We start from the raw sequence: 17,720 nt of genomic DNA, 5'->3' as shown, positions 1-17,720 counted from the left end.
ATTTCTAGCACATATCCTTCCTCTGTGTTGTAAACTTTGCTGGAGTTTAGTAGCTGTTGATTGTTTGTTTCATTCTTTTATTTCTAGCACATATCCTTCCTCTGTGTTCATTGGTCTGTTCATCCGTGGCAACGTTGTTGGAGTAGGGCAGAGTTGACCAGACTTTTTCTGCTGCATCCCCCGCCCTTAGTATACAGGACTATAGTCAAGCCCCCGGCCCCATGTTGACACACTCACAGGTTTTATCTCAAAACTTGAAGGAACTTTATTTGTATAGATAAATATTTATATACATATATGAGAATATATATACTGTATGTATACATTGTAGAATATATAGAGGTTTAGAAAATAAATACGTTTGAAATCCCCAGTGTCAGAACTCATACATCAGAGCCATAATGAAGGGCAAATAGTTCCCCCTAAAAATAACAACACAAACGAAGAATGCGAATGGAGCACAATCCAATTTATGGCGAACGACCGGCGATTGTCAACAAAGCCATACGTCGGATTGACAGAACAGGACTTTTTTGTGCCAAAAAAAAGCCATAGGTTGAGGAAGTGGTAAAAACCGGGGTCCCCCCTTTACCTGTCGGTTCCATGGTGCAGCGGTTAGCGCGCCTGCCTCGGAAACAGAGAGCAGAGAGTCCCAGAGGAACCACCTGCTTGATTGTCAATCGTCCTCGAAATGTATCTTATATTTTCAATACTTCTGTCCCAGAGTTTTTTGCCACAGTTTTCTTCAAGGCCGCAGGTTGCAGCTGCGAGGAGACAGTAGCTGGCTCTGTGGTTACTCTGTGTAGACACTACAGCCTCATGTGTTGTTCCAGTTTTCAGTTTATTCTGCCTTTAGTCACAACCAACCTCTCAGATTCTCCACAGCCATAGCTGTCGTTAAAGTATTCACAGTATTTTTGTTTGTTTGTTTGTTTTATTGTTTGTTTTACTTCCCATCTGTTCTCTGTACAAGAACCAAGATTTCATAGAATAGCTATAGCATTTCTCGCTACAAAGATTTGTCATGAATCTGAACTCGGATTTCCCTCTAAACATGTTATTTTATTTTTATGAACAACTCAAAAAAGAACAACACTTTAATTATAATATTCTATAAAATAGTTGTACATATGTCCAATCAGTTACATATGCAAAAATAATAAAAAGAACAACACTGTCATATTCAGAGAAAGAAACTCAAAACATCTGAGCATAAAATAGGATTTTTCCTTTCAGTTCTAAGAAGAACTCTGTGTAAATATTCTCCGAGCACCGACATGGAAACTACTGTGATTGCTTCTTGCTTTTATATTTGCACACATGTACTTAACATTTCGAGCACACAGTGCAGCAGTCCATCGAACCCCCTCTGCACAGTGGCACCAGCCTGACACTTTTTCACTCACTTCTCCCCGGAAACCTTTTCAAATCGGCAGCCGGGCTGATAAGAATTTGCTGGCGCAGGGGATTGGGTTTCAGAATAGCTTTTTTCTCAAGTCACGTTGCCTCACAACCCACAACACGAAGACGACCAATAGTCTCAAAGGCACGTCCACCTGCTGCTATAAAGCCGGCTGCAGAACTAGGGGCGTCTTCATTCTTAAGCCAAGTGATCCGTGGATCTTGCGTCGCGTCATTTCACCCACTCAAACTTTGGACAATGCTGCGAGTCAGGTGTCTGAGAGGAGGTAGCAGAGGGGCCGAGGCTGCCCATCTGATTGGAGCCATGGTTGGTATTGCAGTGGTTTTTTTTTACTTTTTTTCATTTATTTGTCTTTTCTTTCTTTTTCTTTTTCTTTTTTTTTTTTTGCGATTAAAGCACATGGAGCCCCTCCTCCCCCCAAAGTCCCGTGCGCGTAGAATCCATATATGGAGCGCAGCAGACGCGGGTCTTTTGCAAACAGAGCTGCGGTGGAAAACCCTGAGGCGAAAAGGAGAATCTTTGACACGTCCTGTTGCTGCTACTGATTCTCATTCAAACAGATTTGTTGATTTATTTGATTTATTCTTTGAACCGCCTCTCCCGCCCACCCCGCTGCCCTCTGGGGGCCACTCCGTGAGTGACGGTGAACAGCTGTTTGGCACAGATGCGCTCGCAAACTCGGTGACACTGGAGCTGCTCCTGAGCCAGCAGGAGTCAAACCGCCAACCCTAATCTGAGGAGATACGACTCCTCCTTCACAACACGTGAACTTCGGCACCAGGCCAACACTACATTACCGTTTTATTCATGTCAAAGGTTAATGTGCTTGACCTAAAACTCCGCTTACAGATGCATCACATAAATAAATCAATTAATATATTCAGAGAAAGAAACTCAAAACATCTGAGCATAAAATAGGATTTTTCCTTTCAGTTCTAAGAAGAACTCTGTGTAAATATTCTTCGAGCACCGACATGGAAACTACTGTGATTGCTTCTTGCTTTTATATTTGCACACATGTACTTAACATTTCGAGCACACAGTGCAGCAGTCCATCGAGCCCCCTCTGCACAGTGGCACCAGCCTGACACTTTTTCACTCACTTCTCCCCGGAAACCTTTTCAAATCGGCAGCCGGGCTGATAAGAATTTGCTGGCGCAGGGGATTGGGTTTCAGAATAGCTTTTTTCTCAAGTCACGTTGCCTCACAACCCACAACACGAAGACGACCAATAGTCTCAAAGGCACGTCCACCTGCTGCTATAAAGCCGGCTGCAGAACTAGGGGCGTCTTCATTCTTAAGCCAAGTGATCCGTGGATCTTGCGTCGCGTCATTTCACCCACTCAAACTTTGGACAATGCTGCGAGTCAGGTGTCTGAGAGGAGGTAGCAGAGGGGCCGAGGCTGCCCATCTGATTGGAGCCATGGTTGGTATTGCAGTGGTTTTTTTTTACTTTTTTTCATTTATTTGTCTTTTCTTTCTTTTTCTTTTTTTTTTTTTTTTTTTGCGATTAAAGCACATGGAGCCCCTCCTCCCCCCAAAGTCCCGTGCGCGTAGAATCCATATATGGAGCGCAGCAGACGCGGGTCTTTTGCAAACAGAGCTGCGGTGGAAAACCCTGAGGCGAAAAGGAGAATCTTTGACACGTCCTGTTGCTGCTACTGATTCTCATTCAAACAGATTTGTTGATTTATTTGATTTATTCTTTGAACCGCCTCTCCCGCCCACCCCGCTGCCCTCTGGGGGCCACTCCGTGAGTGACGGTGAACAGCTGTTTGGCACAGATGCGCTCGCAAACTCGGTGACACTGGAGCTGCTCCTGAGCCAGCAGGAGTCAAACCGCCAACCCTAATCTGAGGAGATACGACTCCTCCTTCACAACACGTGAACTTCGGCACCAGGCCAACACTACATTACCGTTTTATTCATGTCAAAGGTTAATGTGCTTGACCTAAAACTCCGCTTACAGATGCATCACATAAATAAATCAATTAATATATTTTTTTTTTTAAAAATGTTATTTTAAATGTTTTTTATTATTTTTAAATGTTATTTTAAATGTTTTTTATTATTAAAAAGCTTTTTCTTTTTTTTTTTCTGTTTTGTTCCATACCCAGCTTGGCCGGGCAGTGACCGGCTGGGTGCAGAGGCTGTCCCAGAGCACATCAAGTGCTGCAGCTGCAGTTGAAGAGGAACGTGTTACTGGGGCCGTGCAGCAGGATGAGTGCCCGGTCTGCTGCTACAATGAATGGGACCCTCTGGAGGAGGTGATCGTGGGTCGTGCTGAAGATGCCCACGTGCCTCCCTTCACGGTGGAAGTGAAAGTAAGCCGAACTGTGACATCGTCACGGTGTAATCACAGGCCACTGCAGTAGGAATGTACGCAGTTTAATAGTAAAATGTGCAAATACTTTGAAGTCTGATTTTTTTTTTTTCACTTTTTCACGAGTAAAATTTCTAAAAAGAGAAAAAAAATTTGTAGTTTTAGGGCAGAAAATATATAGAATTCCTACGAAGAAAAGTCAGAATTCATACTAAACAGATAGAATATTGAAATCAAAATCCTTAGAAAAAAAGAAACATTTTATGGTTTGGTTCTTGATTTATTCGCAGATCAACATGGAAACAGTCAGAATTTAGACTTTAGGACCTGTAATTTGAGAAGAGGTAGTTTACCATGTTCTAAATTTTCACTTCCTGCGTGGAACGTTGGGGCTGACCTTGAGGTTCCTTGCAGGCCAACACCTATGAGACGAACTGGCCCTTCTTCCAGAAGTACGGGGGCCAGTCTTTTCCTGTGGACCACTTAAAAAAAGCTGTTGAAATTTCTAAAAAGAGAAAAAAAATTTGTAGTTTTAGGGCAGAAAATATATAGAATTCCTACGAAGAAAAGTCAGAATTCGTACTAAACAGGTAGAATATTGAAATCAAAATCCTTAGAAAAAAAGAAACATTTTATGGTTTGGTTCTTGATTTATTCGCAGATCAACATGGAAACAGTCAGAATTTAGACTTTAGGACCTGTAATTTGAGAAGAGGTAGTTTACCATGTTCTAAATTTTCACTTCCTGCGTGGAACGTTGGGGCTGACCTTGAGGTTCCTTGCAGGCCAACACCTATGAGACGAACTGGCCCTTCTTCCAGAAGTACGGGGGCCAGTCTTTTCCTGTGGACCACTTAAAAAAAGCTGTTGCTGAGGTTGAAGAAATGTGCAATATCCTCCGTCATGAGGGCGTCAGCGTGCGGAGGCCGGAGCCCATCGACTGGTCTATGGAGTACAAGACTCCCGACTTCACATCTACTGGTAAATGAGTATTAGCTTCATTATCACTGAATCCTTCACAACCCTGTTACTCCACTGGGTTTGAAGTATTTAAGTTAGTTGTTGATTAGTAAACACAAAGCGCAAGTGAAAACCCCATTTATGGAAAAGTTGGCACGCTTTCAAAAAAAGTTAGGTTGAACATTTAGACTCAGGTATCAGATCGGACCGGTTATAGTTGGAGTTTTGTTCGCTATTTGTTCCTGAACTTTTGAACGATATCGAACCGATGCTGATTCTGAATATCAGATTGACCCATCCCTGGTCTTAATTATGGCTGTCAATCCATTCCAAATTTTAATCTATTTAATTCGATTAATCGCAATTAATCGTAATGAATCAAGTTCAAAGATAAAGAAACGAATGAGGTTCAATCGATTGACGGCTCAGTCTTGTCATTTTCTGTGCTACTTCTGCAGGCCTGTACTCAGCCATGCCCAGGGACATCCTCTTGGTTGTTGGGAATGAGATCATTGAGGCTCCGATGGCCTGGAGATCCCGCTTCTTTGAGTACAGGGCCTACAGACCTCTGATCAAGGAATACTTCAGAAAAGGTGCTAAATGGACCACAGCTCCCAAACCGACCATGGCCGACGAGCTGTACGACCAGGTGAGGCCCCCGACCGAGGATCTGTGAACGTGTCCTCTGCTGGGCTGTCGATAACACACACCCTCTGTGTAATCACCCCTGAACTTTGACCCTATACTGTTCACTGCCGCTAATGCATGCTACGATGATAAGCTTAGAGAAGAAAGCCTCCAGAGATAAACGCTGTATTCAGAGTCAATTATTCTCTGTCCTCTGACACAGAAATATCCCATACGCACCGTGGAGGACAGACACAAGCTGGCCGCCCAGGGGAAGTTTGTGACCACGGAGCACGAGCCGTGCTTCGACGCTGCTGATTTTATCCGAGCTGGAAAGGACATCTTTGTCCAGAGGAGTCAGGTAGGAGACATTGAACTTGATGTAGACAACAAAGAAATAGTACATTTTCAGAACGTACGTACAGTAACTCTACTGTTTTCTCTCTCCAGGTTACAAATTATATGGGAATTGAATGGATGCGTCGCCATCTGGCCCCAGATTACAAGATCCACATCATCTCATTCAAGGATCCTAATCCCATGCACATTGATGCCACTTTCAACATCATTGGGCCTGGACTGGTTCTGTCAAACCCTGATCGCCCGTGTCACCAGGTACAGTACGTCCGGTGTTGAACCACAGGCATCAACACCATGTTCACCCCACGTACCGCGTCCAAAAGTATTTATATCCAGCTCGATGCCATTAGAGTTGGTGGTCGTGCCAGAGGGGGCTTGGGTACCGTAGTTTGAGAACCAATCAGCTGCACTGAAGGTTTAGCTCATTTTTAAATACATGTTGTGAAGTCTTGTTTTTTGTGGTGACAGATTGAAATGTTCAAGAAGGCTGGCTGGACTGTGGTGAAACCTCCAACACCTCTGATTCCTGATGGTGAGAAAAGAAACACAAATGCACAGCAAGATATACAGATGTGTTGAAAGCCTGGTGTGGTGGACAAAAAAAGATTTGCCACCATGACCAAAGAATATGAACATATGAAAGAAACATTTTTGTGGCCAAGACTGTTGGTATTATTTTTGTTAGCATTATATAATTTTATTGTATTCTTTTTTTTTTTTTTCAGAATTACAGTATGTTATTTTGGTATAACTAACTACAGATATTTACTTGGTCTTGGTCTCACATCTACTCTTCACTGTGTAGACCACCCTCTGTGGATGTCCTCCAAGTGGCTCTCCATGAATGTCCTGATGTTGGATGAGAAGCGTGTGATGGTTGAAGAGAAGGAAACCACCATTCAGAAAATGTTTGAGAATCTTGGTGAGATTCTTTAACGGTTCACGTGTCAAAGTTCAGGTTTCCATGTCGTGTCATTGTGCATCAATGTTTCCCTCTGGGTTCCCTTCTCACAGGTATCGAGACCATAAAGGTGAGCATTCGTCATGCCAACTCACTGGGTGGTGGCTTCCACTGCTGGACAAGCGATGTCCGCCGCCGTGGTACCCTGCAGTCCTACTTCCACTAGCCTTGCCAGAAACAGGCAGTTTATATTGAGCTTTTAAAGATTGAAGCCTCTGTTCTGAGTCCTAATCCCACTGTCAGTCATGTAGGCTACACATCAATCGACTGTAGAGACATTTTACATAGTGTATAGTTTACACCACACACTACAGTAACAGCAGCGTATAAATAGTAATAATAATAATGTGGAAAACAAAGTCTTGAGTCACCACTCACGTTTAATTTCACTTGATGCAGGAATGAATTATGGCGAAGCGACCTCTAATGTTAATCCCTCATTATCATTTGTGGGTGGAGTCAGGATACTTCAGGAGTCAAAAGGTGAGCAGCAGAGAAGCCTCTTGTTTCTTTCCAAGTAAGTAGCTAACAAATGCTAAAGCTACAAGAAAGGTCGACTCCTGACTCCAGGTCGACCATCGAACCTCAGCCCCACTGCCAACTCCCAGCATAAAAACAAGCACTGTATTTTTCAGTACTCTCTTAACCCTGTAGGGGGCCAGAATGGCTCCGTAGTTGTTTTTGTTTTTTTTTGTCCTCTCTCTGTCATGTAGAAGGTTCTATGTAGATTTTAACTGTTCCACCTCAGACATACTAGCAGGGCGATGTTTGGTGCTTGGGGATTTTAACCAGCAACCATTCAATAAAAAGCCCTTTACCCAGTAGGCAACAGCTGCTAGTGGTGTGAATTGGCAAGAATCTGGTGATACAAATACGTATCACAATACAGGGGCAACGATTGATAAAAAGCCCAAATTGATACAGTGCAGTAGAACATCGAACTGAAATTGCGATATTTCGATGTATCATAATCCCTCCCCCACTCCCCCGGAACCGCGACGCTAATATGAAAACAAACGTGATTTAAGCGAGTGGTGACCTAAGACTTTTGCACAGTACTGAATGAAAAAAACATGGAACCGACGCCAAATTGATACAGTGCTGTAGAACATCAAAATGGAAATATTGCGATATTTCAATGTATCGTAACCCCCCGTAACTGTGACGCTAATATGAAAACAAACGTGATTTAAGCGAGTGGTGACCTAAGACTTTTGCACAGTACTGAAGGACTGAAGTATTCTATTTTAGACTTAGTTTCACTGTCACCTGGTGCAGGTTAGGCCTAACTAGTCGATCGTGCAACTGTCACATGTGTAAGAAACACACTAACAGGTGGCAGCAGGTACTTTAATTTTTAATTATTATTTTTTGATCGGGTCTCATTGTTCTAAATAATCATGTATGAATCGTTTGGATTTGACATTGCTGTGCATCACGATGCCTTTGCAAACAGATGTGTTCAGATATTTCACATTACCCTGTGTGCTCACTGGCAACAAACGACCACACATCGGTCAACCCGAGTCAGTCACCTCAATATTAACTGCATTTCTGGCCTGGCTATTGTGAAGCGTGAAGAGTTTATCGTCATAACTTTGAGGACAAGGTACAGTTTGGTATGTGAATGCCATCAAAACAGGGCACAGGAGGAGCAACTCCTCCTCCGTATCGAAACCTGGACGCCAAAATTCTATATTTTTACTGTATTACACGTTGTTACATAGGTCATTAACTGATTTTAATTTCTTATTGCTGGTATATTATTTTGTAACGTTTGAATTGATTGAACAGACGAAGATCTATTTATATTTTTCATACTCTTCATTGGATTTTCCCAAGAATTGGTGTTTTTATATACTGACTTAAAATAGTTTGCGGTCCATATCAGATGTCGTACACCTTTGCCTCTGCCTCCCTGTGTTCTTCTAGCTGCAAATCTGGGCCAGTTATATGCTGCTTGTCATTCTCACTCAACGGCTTGGCTGCTCGCGTGAGCAAAGCAAAAAAAAAAAACACACACAAAAAAAAAACAAGACAAAACAAAACAATAAAAGAGTTGAAAGTTTGAGGATTTCTTTGCCGTTGGATACAGTTAGCCGTTTCCATCTTGGAGTCAGCCCTGATTTTTGTTTTGAAACAATAATTGAAGGGAATCGTGGCTCAGCGGAAGGATGAGAGTGATGTTTTGTATTGTGTCCAAAATAAATGTGATTTTAAAAAAATGTTGTCCCTGAAGTGGCTGTTTTTATTATGTACCACAGGGAAAAAAAGGCTTTTTAATTGTATGCTCAAAATATTGTTACAAGGGTTATGCAACATGAGGCGATTTTTAAAAAATATATAAAAATATCTTTGTTTATTAGTTAGAAAACAGCATAACACAAATGAATATAAAGTCCATCACCACTGTTCCCATTTACTACAGTATATATATATCTTAATTGTACTATTGTAAATGTGTGTATGTAAGTAAGCTATCAAAGTGTTACACAGATAAGCCCTGGCCCACATTTGTAGGTCAGATCGGGTGATTGGGTTAGACACATTTTTTGCATAAGTTCCACAGCACCTGTGGAAATATCTCAGATGAAATCTGTCTGAAGTACACGTCTTCTGATGTAGTACTCAGTTACTGCTCTGGGGTATAGTCCACCACCGCTATCGCACATGGAGCAGAATGAATGACGGACAACCCAAATCCTTCAGGTTGATATCAGTTCAACTGGGACCAGGTTTATGTCACACCACATGTTGTGATAACACATTAACCAACCTGGCCGTCAGTCAGAGGGGTCGTTATGCGTCTGTAGTTTGTTTCAGGTGAAGGTCTGAGAAAAATTTCCTGTGACTGATCAAAATTAAGTTACTGGAAGATTTGGACCAAAACATTTGGATGTAAGAACGTAACAACTGGATGTTTTCAGTTCCCCCAGAGTTAGCGACAAATTGAACAACTCTTCTAGACACATGTGCAGATGCATTGTGGGTTGATTGTTACCAGGCTGTTTCATTCTGTCAGTCTGTCATTTGAAGGACTCAAATGACCACAGGCAGGACCACTCGGAGGTTGTGTCTGGGTCACACGTGGCCCAACAGCCACTATTGGAATCACCACTACCTAACATTATTATTATTATTATTATTATTATTATTATTATTATTATTAATGACTTATATTCACGGACCAGATGTGGGGGGATTTGCGGGCCGGAAATAGTCCCCGAACCGGATGTTTGAACCTTCCTCTGAATTGATCATTGTGAATGGTCCTCTGAGCTGTCAAGCGCTACCCTACCGTCGCCTGATGGGGTTAGGTTTTCTGTTCATCTGCTGCCATCTAGTGGCCAAAGCCACACACATACGTCTAATAGTTCCTCACAAATAGTAAGGAAAAACTTCAAATATAAATATTACATGCTTTAAGTAATCTTACAGACCAACAAATATTTTAAGTACTTTAAATTTGAAAATGTTGTGCCGCTTTTTTCACTTCATACCCGGCTGCGGGGAAGTGGTCGCTTCTCATCTGCTGTGCAGTTGAGACAGGAAGTTCAAGTACCGGAAACCCCGTTACATCACTATACAATGTAACACACCGGGGAATACATGTACTAATAAAGCAGCAGTTTGGGGAAGGGAAGTGGTATTTTTATTTCTATTCATGTTTGTGTACTGCACACGTATACCTTTTCCTTCGTACAGGTTTGTGTGTTTGATTTTTTTTTTTTAAGATTCGAGCAATTCCTTGAGATGTGAGAGTCTTAATAACTGCTGTAAGGCAAGAGCGCTAACCACATAACCACTGCCGAGAGTGAAAGGGGTTCGAAAAGCAGAATGAAATGATAGGAATTACAAAAACCATTACAAACCTTTATTTGAAGTTATTTTAAACCCAGTTACAATAATAAAACAAAAAGCTAAAAGCTAACTGTCAAAGGACTAGCGGACGTGAAGGTCAGTACAAAATTCAGAAATCTAATTACTGCATTTGGTTTAGGATTTTTTTTTTTAGTTTCGTGAAGGAGTGGTTGTGACTGGAACATGTATTTTTAACATTCCAATATATGTTGTCATGCTGCTGTTGTTTAAACAATCAGAAAGGACCTAAAGTCCCTTGGATTGTTCCCTTCATTCCTCCCAGGGCGGTTCTGCAGCAGCTGTCTGATTCTCCTTTGTCATACGGTGCAGGTTTTTTTCAGTACTTTTCATTGCGGGGCTTTCCTCCTGTGGATATAATGGATGATCTACTGTGGAGAGGAAGGTGAACTAGGGCAGGAAGATTAACCAGGACTGGTCTTAGTGAACCTAAGCACACACTCTGCTCTGTACGGTTCTCAGAATCCTGAGACTCTACCTGGAATGCGGCCCTTATTACTGTAACAAGGATCTTTTTTCTTTTTTTTTTAATTTGTATAAATTGTTTTGGGAAATGTTTTATTTTAACTATAGAGCTTCTACTGTTATACCAAATGTTTTTGTTATGATCTTTTTTTTTTTTTACTGATTTTATATACATTTTCCATTTTCCGTACACACACACACACACACACTCAGGGGAATTCCAACAGAGTTCCACATAAAGGTCAGCTGTTATACGGAGTATGACCCTGTCAGTGAAGACCTTTGTTAAGTCTGCAGTCATCACTGATGTTATCAGCCTCTACTAATTGACCTTGAAAACATTCACATTCAGTAATGACAGAGAGTTATGGCAGCCGCGCTCCAACAGAGGCCGAGTGCACGCACTCACAGTGGGAGTTTAGCCAATTTTTCATCACTAGAGCCCCAGCCTCTATTTTATATCCTGTTGACTAATCATGATTAATCGTGATTAATCAATAGATACATACAGTTATTAGTTGGTATTAGTGTCTTTGCCAACTTTTCCACCCTGACCCAGCGACTGCTGCCGTTGTCTGCCAAACCCTGTAGAGCTAACATGCCAAACTCAGGCCCGGGGGCCAAATGTGGCCCGCAGTGTAATTATATACACATATCAAATGTGTACTAGAGTTGGCCCGCCGGTATATAGCCCCTAAATACTGACTGGATTTGTTGTATTAGCAGCACATACATTTTGTTGTTTTTTGTTGTTGGTCTGTGAAAAAAAATGGTTCTGGAAATGACATAAAACAGATAAAGAGACATAATAAGAAACAAATACCACTGATGTGTGTTTTATTTCAAATTTAATTTCTCATGTGTTTATAATATTAAGCTTTGGTTGTTCCAGATTCAATGTTTATGCAAAGCTAAAGTTTGTTTCCACAAATTCTACATTACAGATCTGGAGAGAACGGGGAAAACATGAACAATTCCAGTCAATTTTTCAATAAATATTATTTCGCCTGAGACTTTGTCCAAGTTTATAAATGTTGGCCCACTGTGAACTTGAGTTTGTCACCCCAGCTGTAGAGGATTAGAAGACAAAGGTATGCAGACGCTGGATCAATTCATTCTCCCTAAGTGACACTTGGATGACAAAGTGTCCAAGTGTCATTTATTTTCTTGTCAGACTGGAGACACACTGTACTGTGTCTGTGGTACTGTATAACTGCTGTTGCCTGTTGACAGCCTGTCACGCCAGTCGTGCCCCTTCGTCATTCTCATCCCGTGCCAGGTTCTGTGTTAACACATCGAGACTGTGCTGTGCCTGTAACGCTCTCAATACACAGACGTCGTTGTGTGGTAAATGTCAACTGACCTGTAACGCGTCAGACCTGTGATTTGTTTGTTTTTGGTATTTAACTGCTGCAAGTAATTGTCAATATGTTTTTTCCACAACACTATATCACTCGTTGATTGACAGGAAACAATTCAGCTCAACTCAGACCAGGCTAAAGTACCGTCTGTGGTCGAGACACGGGCTGCCTGTAGGGTTGGATTTGCGTTGATGTGTTTTTTCGCCTCTGAACGCGCTCTAAATATCATAACAAGTGGTATGCAACGTGTACTTGTTACTCGAGACACCACCGTCTTACTCAAACGCTGTAGGAGAACTGCATGAACCACTGTTTACTGTGACAGTCACACACCTGTGTGTCATTCAGTTACTCATGGGAGTACAGGAAACGGCTAAAAACCAGGAGCACGTCGATACATTTCTGAAAGAGGATACTTTTCAACGAGTCAAAGGTCGATTTGTTGTATTTTGGTCGAGCCACAACTGAAATACTGTCAAAATGCTGATTTAATTCAAAACAAATTAAAAAATAAAATAAAATAAACTGACATTTCCATTTTGACATATATTAAAATTGATATCCAAAGGAATTCGAAGGTAAACATCCGTGTACAAAGTGTGTACTGCTTCAAGAGATCCTCCAAGGGGCTGTGCTCCTCCTATTTAATATTTTCTTCTAAGGAAACGGAAGGTTAGTCGTCTTAAACTTAGTTAGGAGTACATTTGAATTAAAACGGATTAAAAAACACTTTCCCGTTTCTCGAAATACATTAAATGTTGCTCCGTCTAAAGAAACGGGGTCTTTAATATTTCTCGTTCATATATTTTCGATCGATAAAGGAAACAGATATGTGTCACTTTGTGCAGCAGTAGTAGCAGCAGCTTCACTTCCTGTTTTCAAATTTCCCACGGAAACAAGTAGCCCCGCCCAGCGGCACAGAGCTCGACGCTGATAGGCTGTCTGCAGGTCATTTGCATTTACGTCAGTAAAGGCTGTAGGTCAATCCTTGCGGGTGCTTTTATTGGATGTGCCGCTGTCAAGCAGTGCCGAAGAATTGGAAGGGCAAACGCCAGAGAAAAGGCAGAGAAACGGCAGAGAAACAGACAAACTTGAAAAAAAAGCAGCATTATGTAGCAGCAGCTCTGCCTCTCTTTTTTCCTGTTTTCCTTATTTCTTCACCACCGCCCTCGTCAAGCTAAAATAATACTGCCGTCCTCTCGTCCTCTCTCTGCCGAAACTTGCGGACACGAAGCGCGGTCTTGTTTTTCTTCCTTTTCTTTTTTTCTGTCGTTAACATTTTTCCCCGACTCGCGTGGATCCTCCAGAGGTGGAACCTGTGCGTATTCAAGACCTCTCCTTTTTTATGTTTTCATTCTAACCTTCTGACAGAGATGAGAGGAAGCGGCGGAGACTGCTGGTAGCAGGGTGTGCAGCCGGGTTTGGAGCTCTGTGAGGCGGATCATCCTCAGCCCGGCGGCCGATGCCTGAATGGAGCCTGAGAACCAGTGACTTTGGCCTCATCAATGGAGTGTTGCGTCGTTGCGTTTCTCGGAGGGTGTATGACACCGGGCAGGAGAAAGAGAAGAGTCCTCCTCCTCATCATTCACAGCAGGAACATTTCACCCTGTTGATGATGAAAAGCTCAGGGCTGGAGCTAAAGTGTCGGTTTATGGCCCGTGTCTTCATGTGAAGTGGACACTCTCTGTGGATTGTTAAAGACAGGGTAGGCAAGACTCTGACCACCAGGACACACCGTTGTATCTACATTATCTTGAATGGCTCCGGGTTTGGGAAGGACACAACTGCACATGATGAAGCCATTCGAAGCAGAAATAATGGATAAAAGTGTTGCATGAAGCAGGCGGTGGAGGAGGAGGAGGAGGGTAGACCGACTGCATGGTTCTGCTGGTGTTTCCAGGGCCTACACTGGATGATAAAAAAAAAATCAAGTTCTTGAAGAAGATGTGAGAAAACGGTGCAAATGAGAAGGAGTTGGGGATAAATCTGTCCATGTGGATTTGGGCGGTCCGGCTGAAGCCAAGGTTTTCCCGGCAAAGACAGACTGTTGATTTGACTATCCCTCCTTCAATTAAGTTCATGTAAAGAAAAACGGAAAAAAAAGAAGAAAAAAAAAACAGTGGGAGGAAATCAGCTTCCTGGTCCAGGGGGGGAAGGTGGGGGACAGAAAGATATATTGTTCATGCCTTGTGTCGGAGCGTTTTGAGAAACCGGCTTTGTTGTGGCCTAGATGACACATTTACATGTATTTTGAATTATATGAAAGGAACATGACACACTGAGGGGGGACGAAGTGGACCCTGAAAAACTTGAGGGGGGGCAACACTAAAAGCCCCTGGAAGTAAGAGCACTTCACAATAAGAAAGAGAAAAGAGGAGGAAAGAAAACGGCTGAAGTGGGTTGAAGCATGGGCTGTGCTTCAAGTATTCATATCTCTGATAGGGTGGTGTACCACAGTGGAAAAGAGTCTGAGGATTCCCACTCACCCCAGCAGACTAATACCACTCAGCATCAAGGAAATCCTGCCCTGGGACTACCCCTGAAACCCCCGAGCTCCAAGGTGAGAGACCAGCTGCTTATTGATTACATTAACGGAATTTAAACACAGTGTGTGTGTGTGCGTATGTGTGTGTGTGCGGAAAAGCACACAAAATTTTTTTTTCAAACCATTGTTTGAATTCACACTCTCCTTGCGGTGAAGATTCAACGCCTTATATAGATATAAATTCAAGACTTTTCCAAAACAGGTTCACAGATACGACTGATTTTTTTTTTTTTTTTTTTTTTTTTTTTTGATTGGATGTGTTCATCCCATTGTTTGAATTCACACTCTCCTTGCACTCTGGTACAGTTGGCTGCTTTCCTTTCCTTCATTTAGAGGAACTAGGCCATGACACAGAGTCAGTGGACAGTCCTGGGTCACAGGCCTTAGTCCGGACCTGAGGCGTTGTTCTCTTTAGGGTTGTTTTCACGTGAGAATCACTTTGGAGCGGCTACTGCTAATCAGTTAACCTCCAAAGTGCCAGGACTGATGATTAATGATAATTATTTTTACTGTGATTTGGCCCCAAACAGTTTCTACTGTTTGGGGCCTAAAAACGATCCTTCAGCAGGTCACTTCTTTAAGATCCTCACATGATTCAGAATGATCACGACCTAAATACTCACAGCTTGGCTTAACTCACCACCAAAGAAGAAAGTGGATCCTTCTAACTCCTGTAGATCATGGTCTGACAGACCTGGTTTGATTGAACCAGCGCTGCCAAAGCATTTTATTCCATCATTTGTTTAGTTTTTTTTTTTTTTTCCGCCCTGCATTTTATCAAGCAGTCAGAACAGTTGGTGGCTGTGATGGTCAGAGGAGGGTGGACCGTAAAGAACAGTTTAGTCCTTTGCTTTATTTTTTGGGCTCTTATCTTTGTTTGACTTTTTTTTTTGTTTAACCCAAAATGCACCGCACTCCATGTCACTTTCTCTCTTCTTGGTTCACATTGTAGTCCATTTGTGTTCCCTCTGTAAGCGAACCAGACCACAGTTCACTTGACTTGAACCGCATGTTGAGGCAGATCAGAGTTTGATATTTTTTTGGTTAAGTTGGGTTTAGTTTAAAAACAGTTGTGGTGTCGACGGGCCCACAGTTGTAATCAACTAATTGAATATTACCGCTTCAAAACGCCAACATCTTCTTCCAGTATTTCAAGTCTTCAGAGTTCCTGTTTATTTCTGACCCTTTGGAACCATTTTGGAGCTACAGTTGCAGACCGACATAACTGACAGTGTCGTAGCTTTGCTCCAAACAATGGTTCCAAAAAAATGTAATGATAGTGTTGCAGGTAACAAACGTGCGTAAGGAAGAACGTAGCGATTACATGTGCAGTTCCACTGAGGTCACGTTAAAGAACACAGTCGGTGGAGGTGATATGTTTACGGTCGCCTGCTAAACACGCTAAGAGTGACGCTGACTTCTAGCATGTTACGACAGATACGACAGATACCAGGTGTCTGTTGATGTCATTAAGTCCACGGTGCCTTTGATCAAATTAGTCTCCTAATTGAGTTGCACTAATGGTTTTCCTTCATCCAGAAATGGTTCATCTGCTCTGGTGAGGTGTCACTTTCAACGTTCTCTGGGTTTTTTCCCAGTGGACGGTTTTTAAGTTTTAAGTTTCATATAATGAAAATATATGTATATATATATGATATAATATAAACATTATATTTCAGTGTGTCAACTTTGAGTTTAGAATTAACATAACCCTTTGGTGCTGTCGTCTACTTTCACCCAATTTGTTGCTGACTAATATTATCACAGTCCAGTTTCAGCAGCATTTTTAAAAAGAAACATCACTTTTTAAAAAAAATGTGTTTTAAAAATCCAGCCACACAAATAATTCTAAATCCCAACATTGCATCACAGTGACACTCTTTATTTTAATCAGTATGATGTCAGAATCTTGACACCATTAAACATTTTTTATTATGTTTTACAGAGACATAGTTACAGACTATTGACAGGTTAGGAACTTACTGATGTTTTATTGTTAATATACATATATAATGTTAATATACACGTTCTTTTCAATATATTTTTTTCGCCAAAGTCAAAGCAGACATTTCTATTTGACACCTGAAATGATTTTTGACATTGTTTTTAGGTCAAAAGTCAAAGTCTCATCTGGATCAGATTGTACTAGTCATTTTATTTTATTTTATTTGCGAAAGAATGTCAAGTCAAAAACATCCAGCAGCAAATTCCAAACATAATTAAACAAATGTCGGAGGTCCCTCTGTTCTGATTTCTGTTTCAGCTCTGTCAGAGGGTGAGAATAGATCAGTGGATGTTTTGGAGGGTGTGGTGTGAGTCTTTTTCAAGGGTACGTTACCATCTGGGCCGCTCCGGTGACGATAAAGCTCCAGTACAAGGTCCTGTGATAGTGGCCATTACTGTGTGTGTGTGTGTGTGTGTGGGAGGGGGGCAGGTCGGGGGGAGCGTGTGATTGTTTGTGTTTTCCTGGTATAGATGTACTTGTGGGGACATTATTATGGCATAACGCTGTTGTTTTAGGGACATGATGGTTTCTGGGGACATTTGACACAGTCCACTGAGTTAGACGGGGGTTTTTTTTTTTCCAGGTTCAAGAGCAGAGTGAGCGTAGTGGTTCAAATGAGGCATATGGTTAAGGCTAGGGAATTCATTATGTGTATGTGAAGTGCTGACAAACACCAAAAATGTGTGTGTGTGTGTGTGTGTGAGAGAGAGAGACAGTGACAGGGACACTCCTTAACAAAACACATCCTCATTTTTCTGGCCTTGACTCTTCCAGTCTGACTGCCCTAACTCAAGGAGACCAAGTGCCTCCC

General features: G+C 41.9%; 2 protein-coding genes across 2 annotated transcripts in view; both read left to right on the top strand.

The window, feature by feature from the left end:
- The first annotated feature begins 2,477 nt into the window (after positions 1–2,477).
- gatm (glycine amidinotransferase (L-arginine:glycine amidinotransferase)) lies at positions 2,478–7,465 on the top strand. Its single transcript, XM_008310467.3, has 9 exons — positions 2,478–2,849; positions 3,541–3,747; positions 4,532–4,727; positions 5,165–5,355; positions 5,557–5,694; positions 5,784–5,948; positions 6,162–6,225; positions 6,499–6,615; positions 6,708–7,465. Exons 1-9 carry the CDS (start codon positions 2,781–2,783, stop codon positions 6,818–6,820), a joined length of 1,260 nt encoding a protein of 419 aa, XP_008308689.1. The 5' UTR covers positions 2,478–2,780; the 3' UTR covers positions 6,821–7,465.
- Positions 7,466–12,973: 5,508 nt separating this feature from the next.
- The window catches only part of pde8a (phosphodiesterase 8A), a 43,535-nt gene continuing 38,788 nt past the window's right edge, over positions 12,974–17,720 (top strand). The window contains exon 1 of the mRNA XM_017032654.2: positions 12,974–14,919. Coding sequence (XP_016888143.1) covers positions 14,767–14,919 — 153 coding nt within the window. The 5' untranslated portion in view covers positions 12,974–14,766. The remainder of the gene's footprint in view (positions 14,920–17,720) is intronic.

Source organism: Cynoglossus semilaevis, chromosome 5 (assembly GCF_000523025.1).
Source record: "Cynoglossus semilaevis isolate Cse_v1.0 chromosome 5, Cse_v1.0, whole genome shotgun sequence".
Classification (NCBI taxonomy): Eukaryota; Metazoa; Chordata; class Actinopteri; order Pleuronectiformes; family Cynoglossidae; genus Cynoglossus; species Cynoglossus semilaevis.
This window is presented reverse-complemented; position numbering and strand designations above follow the sequence as displayed.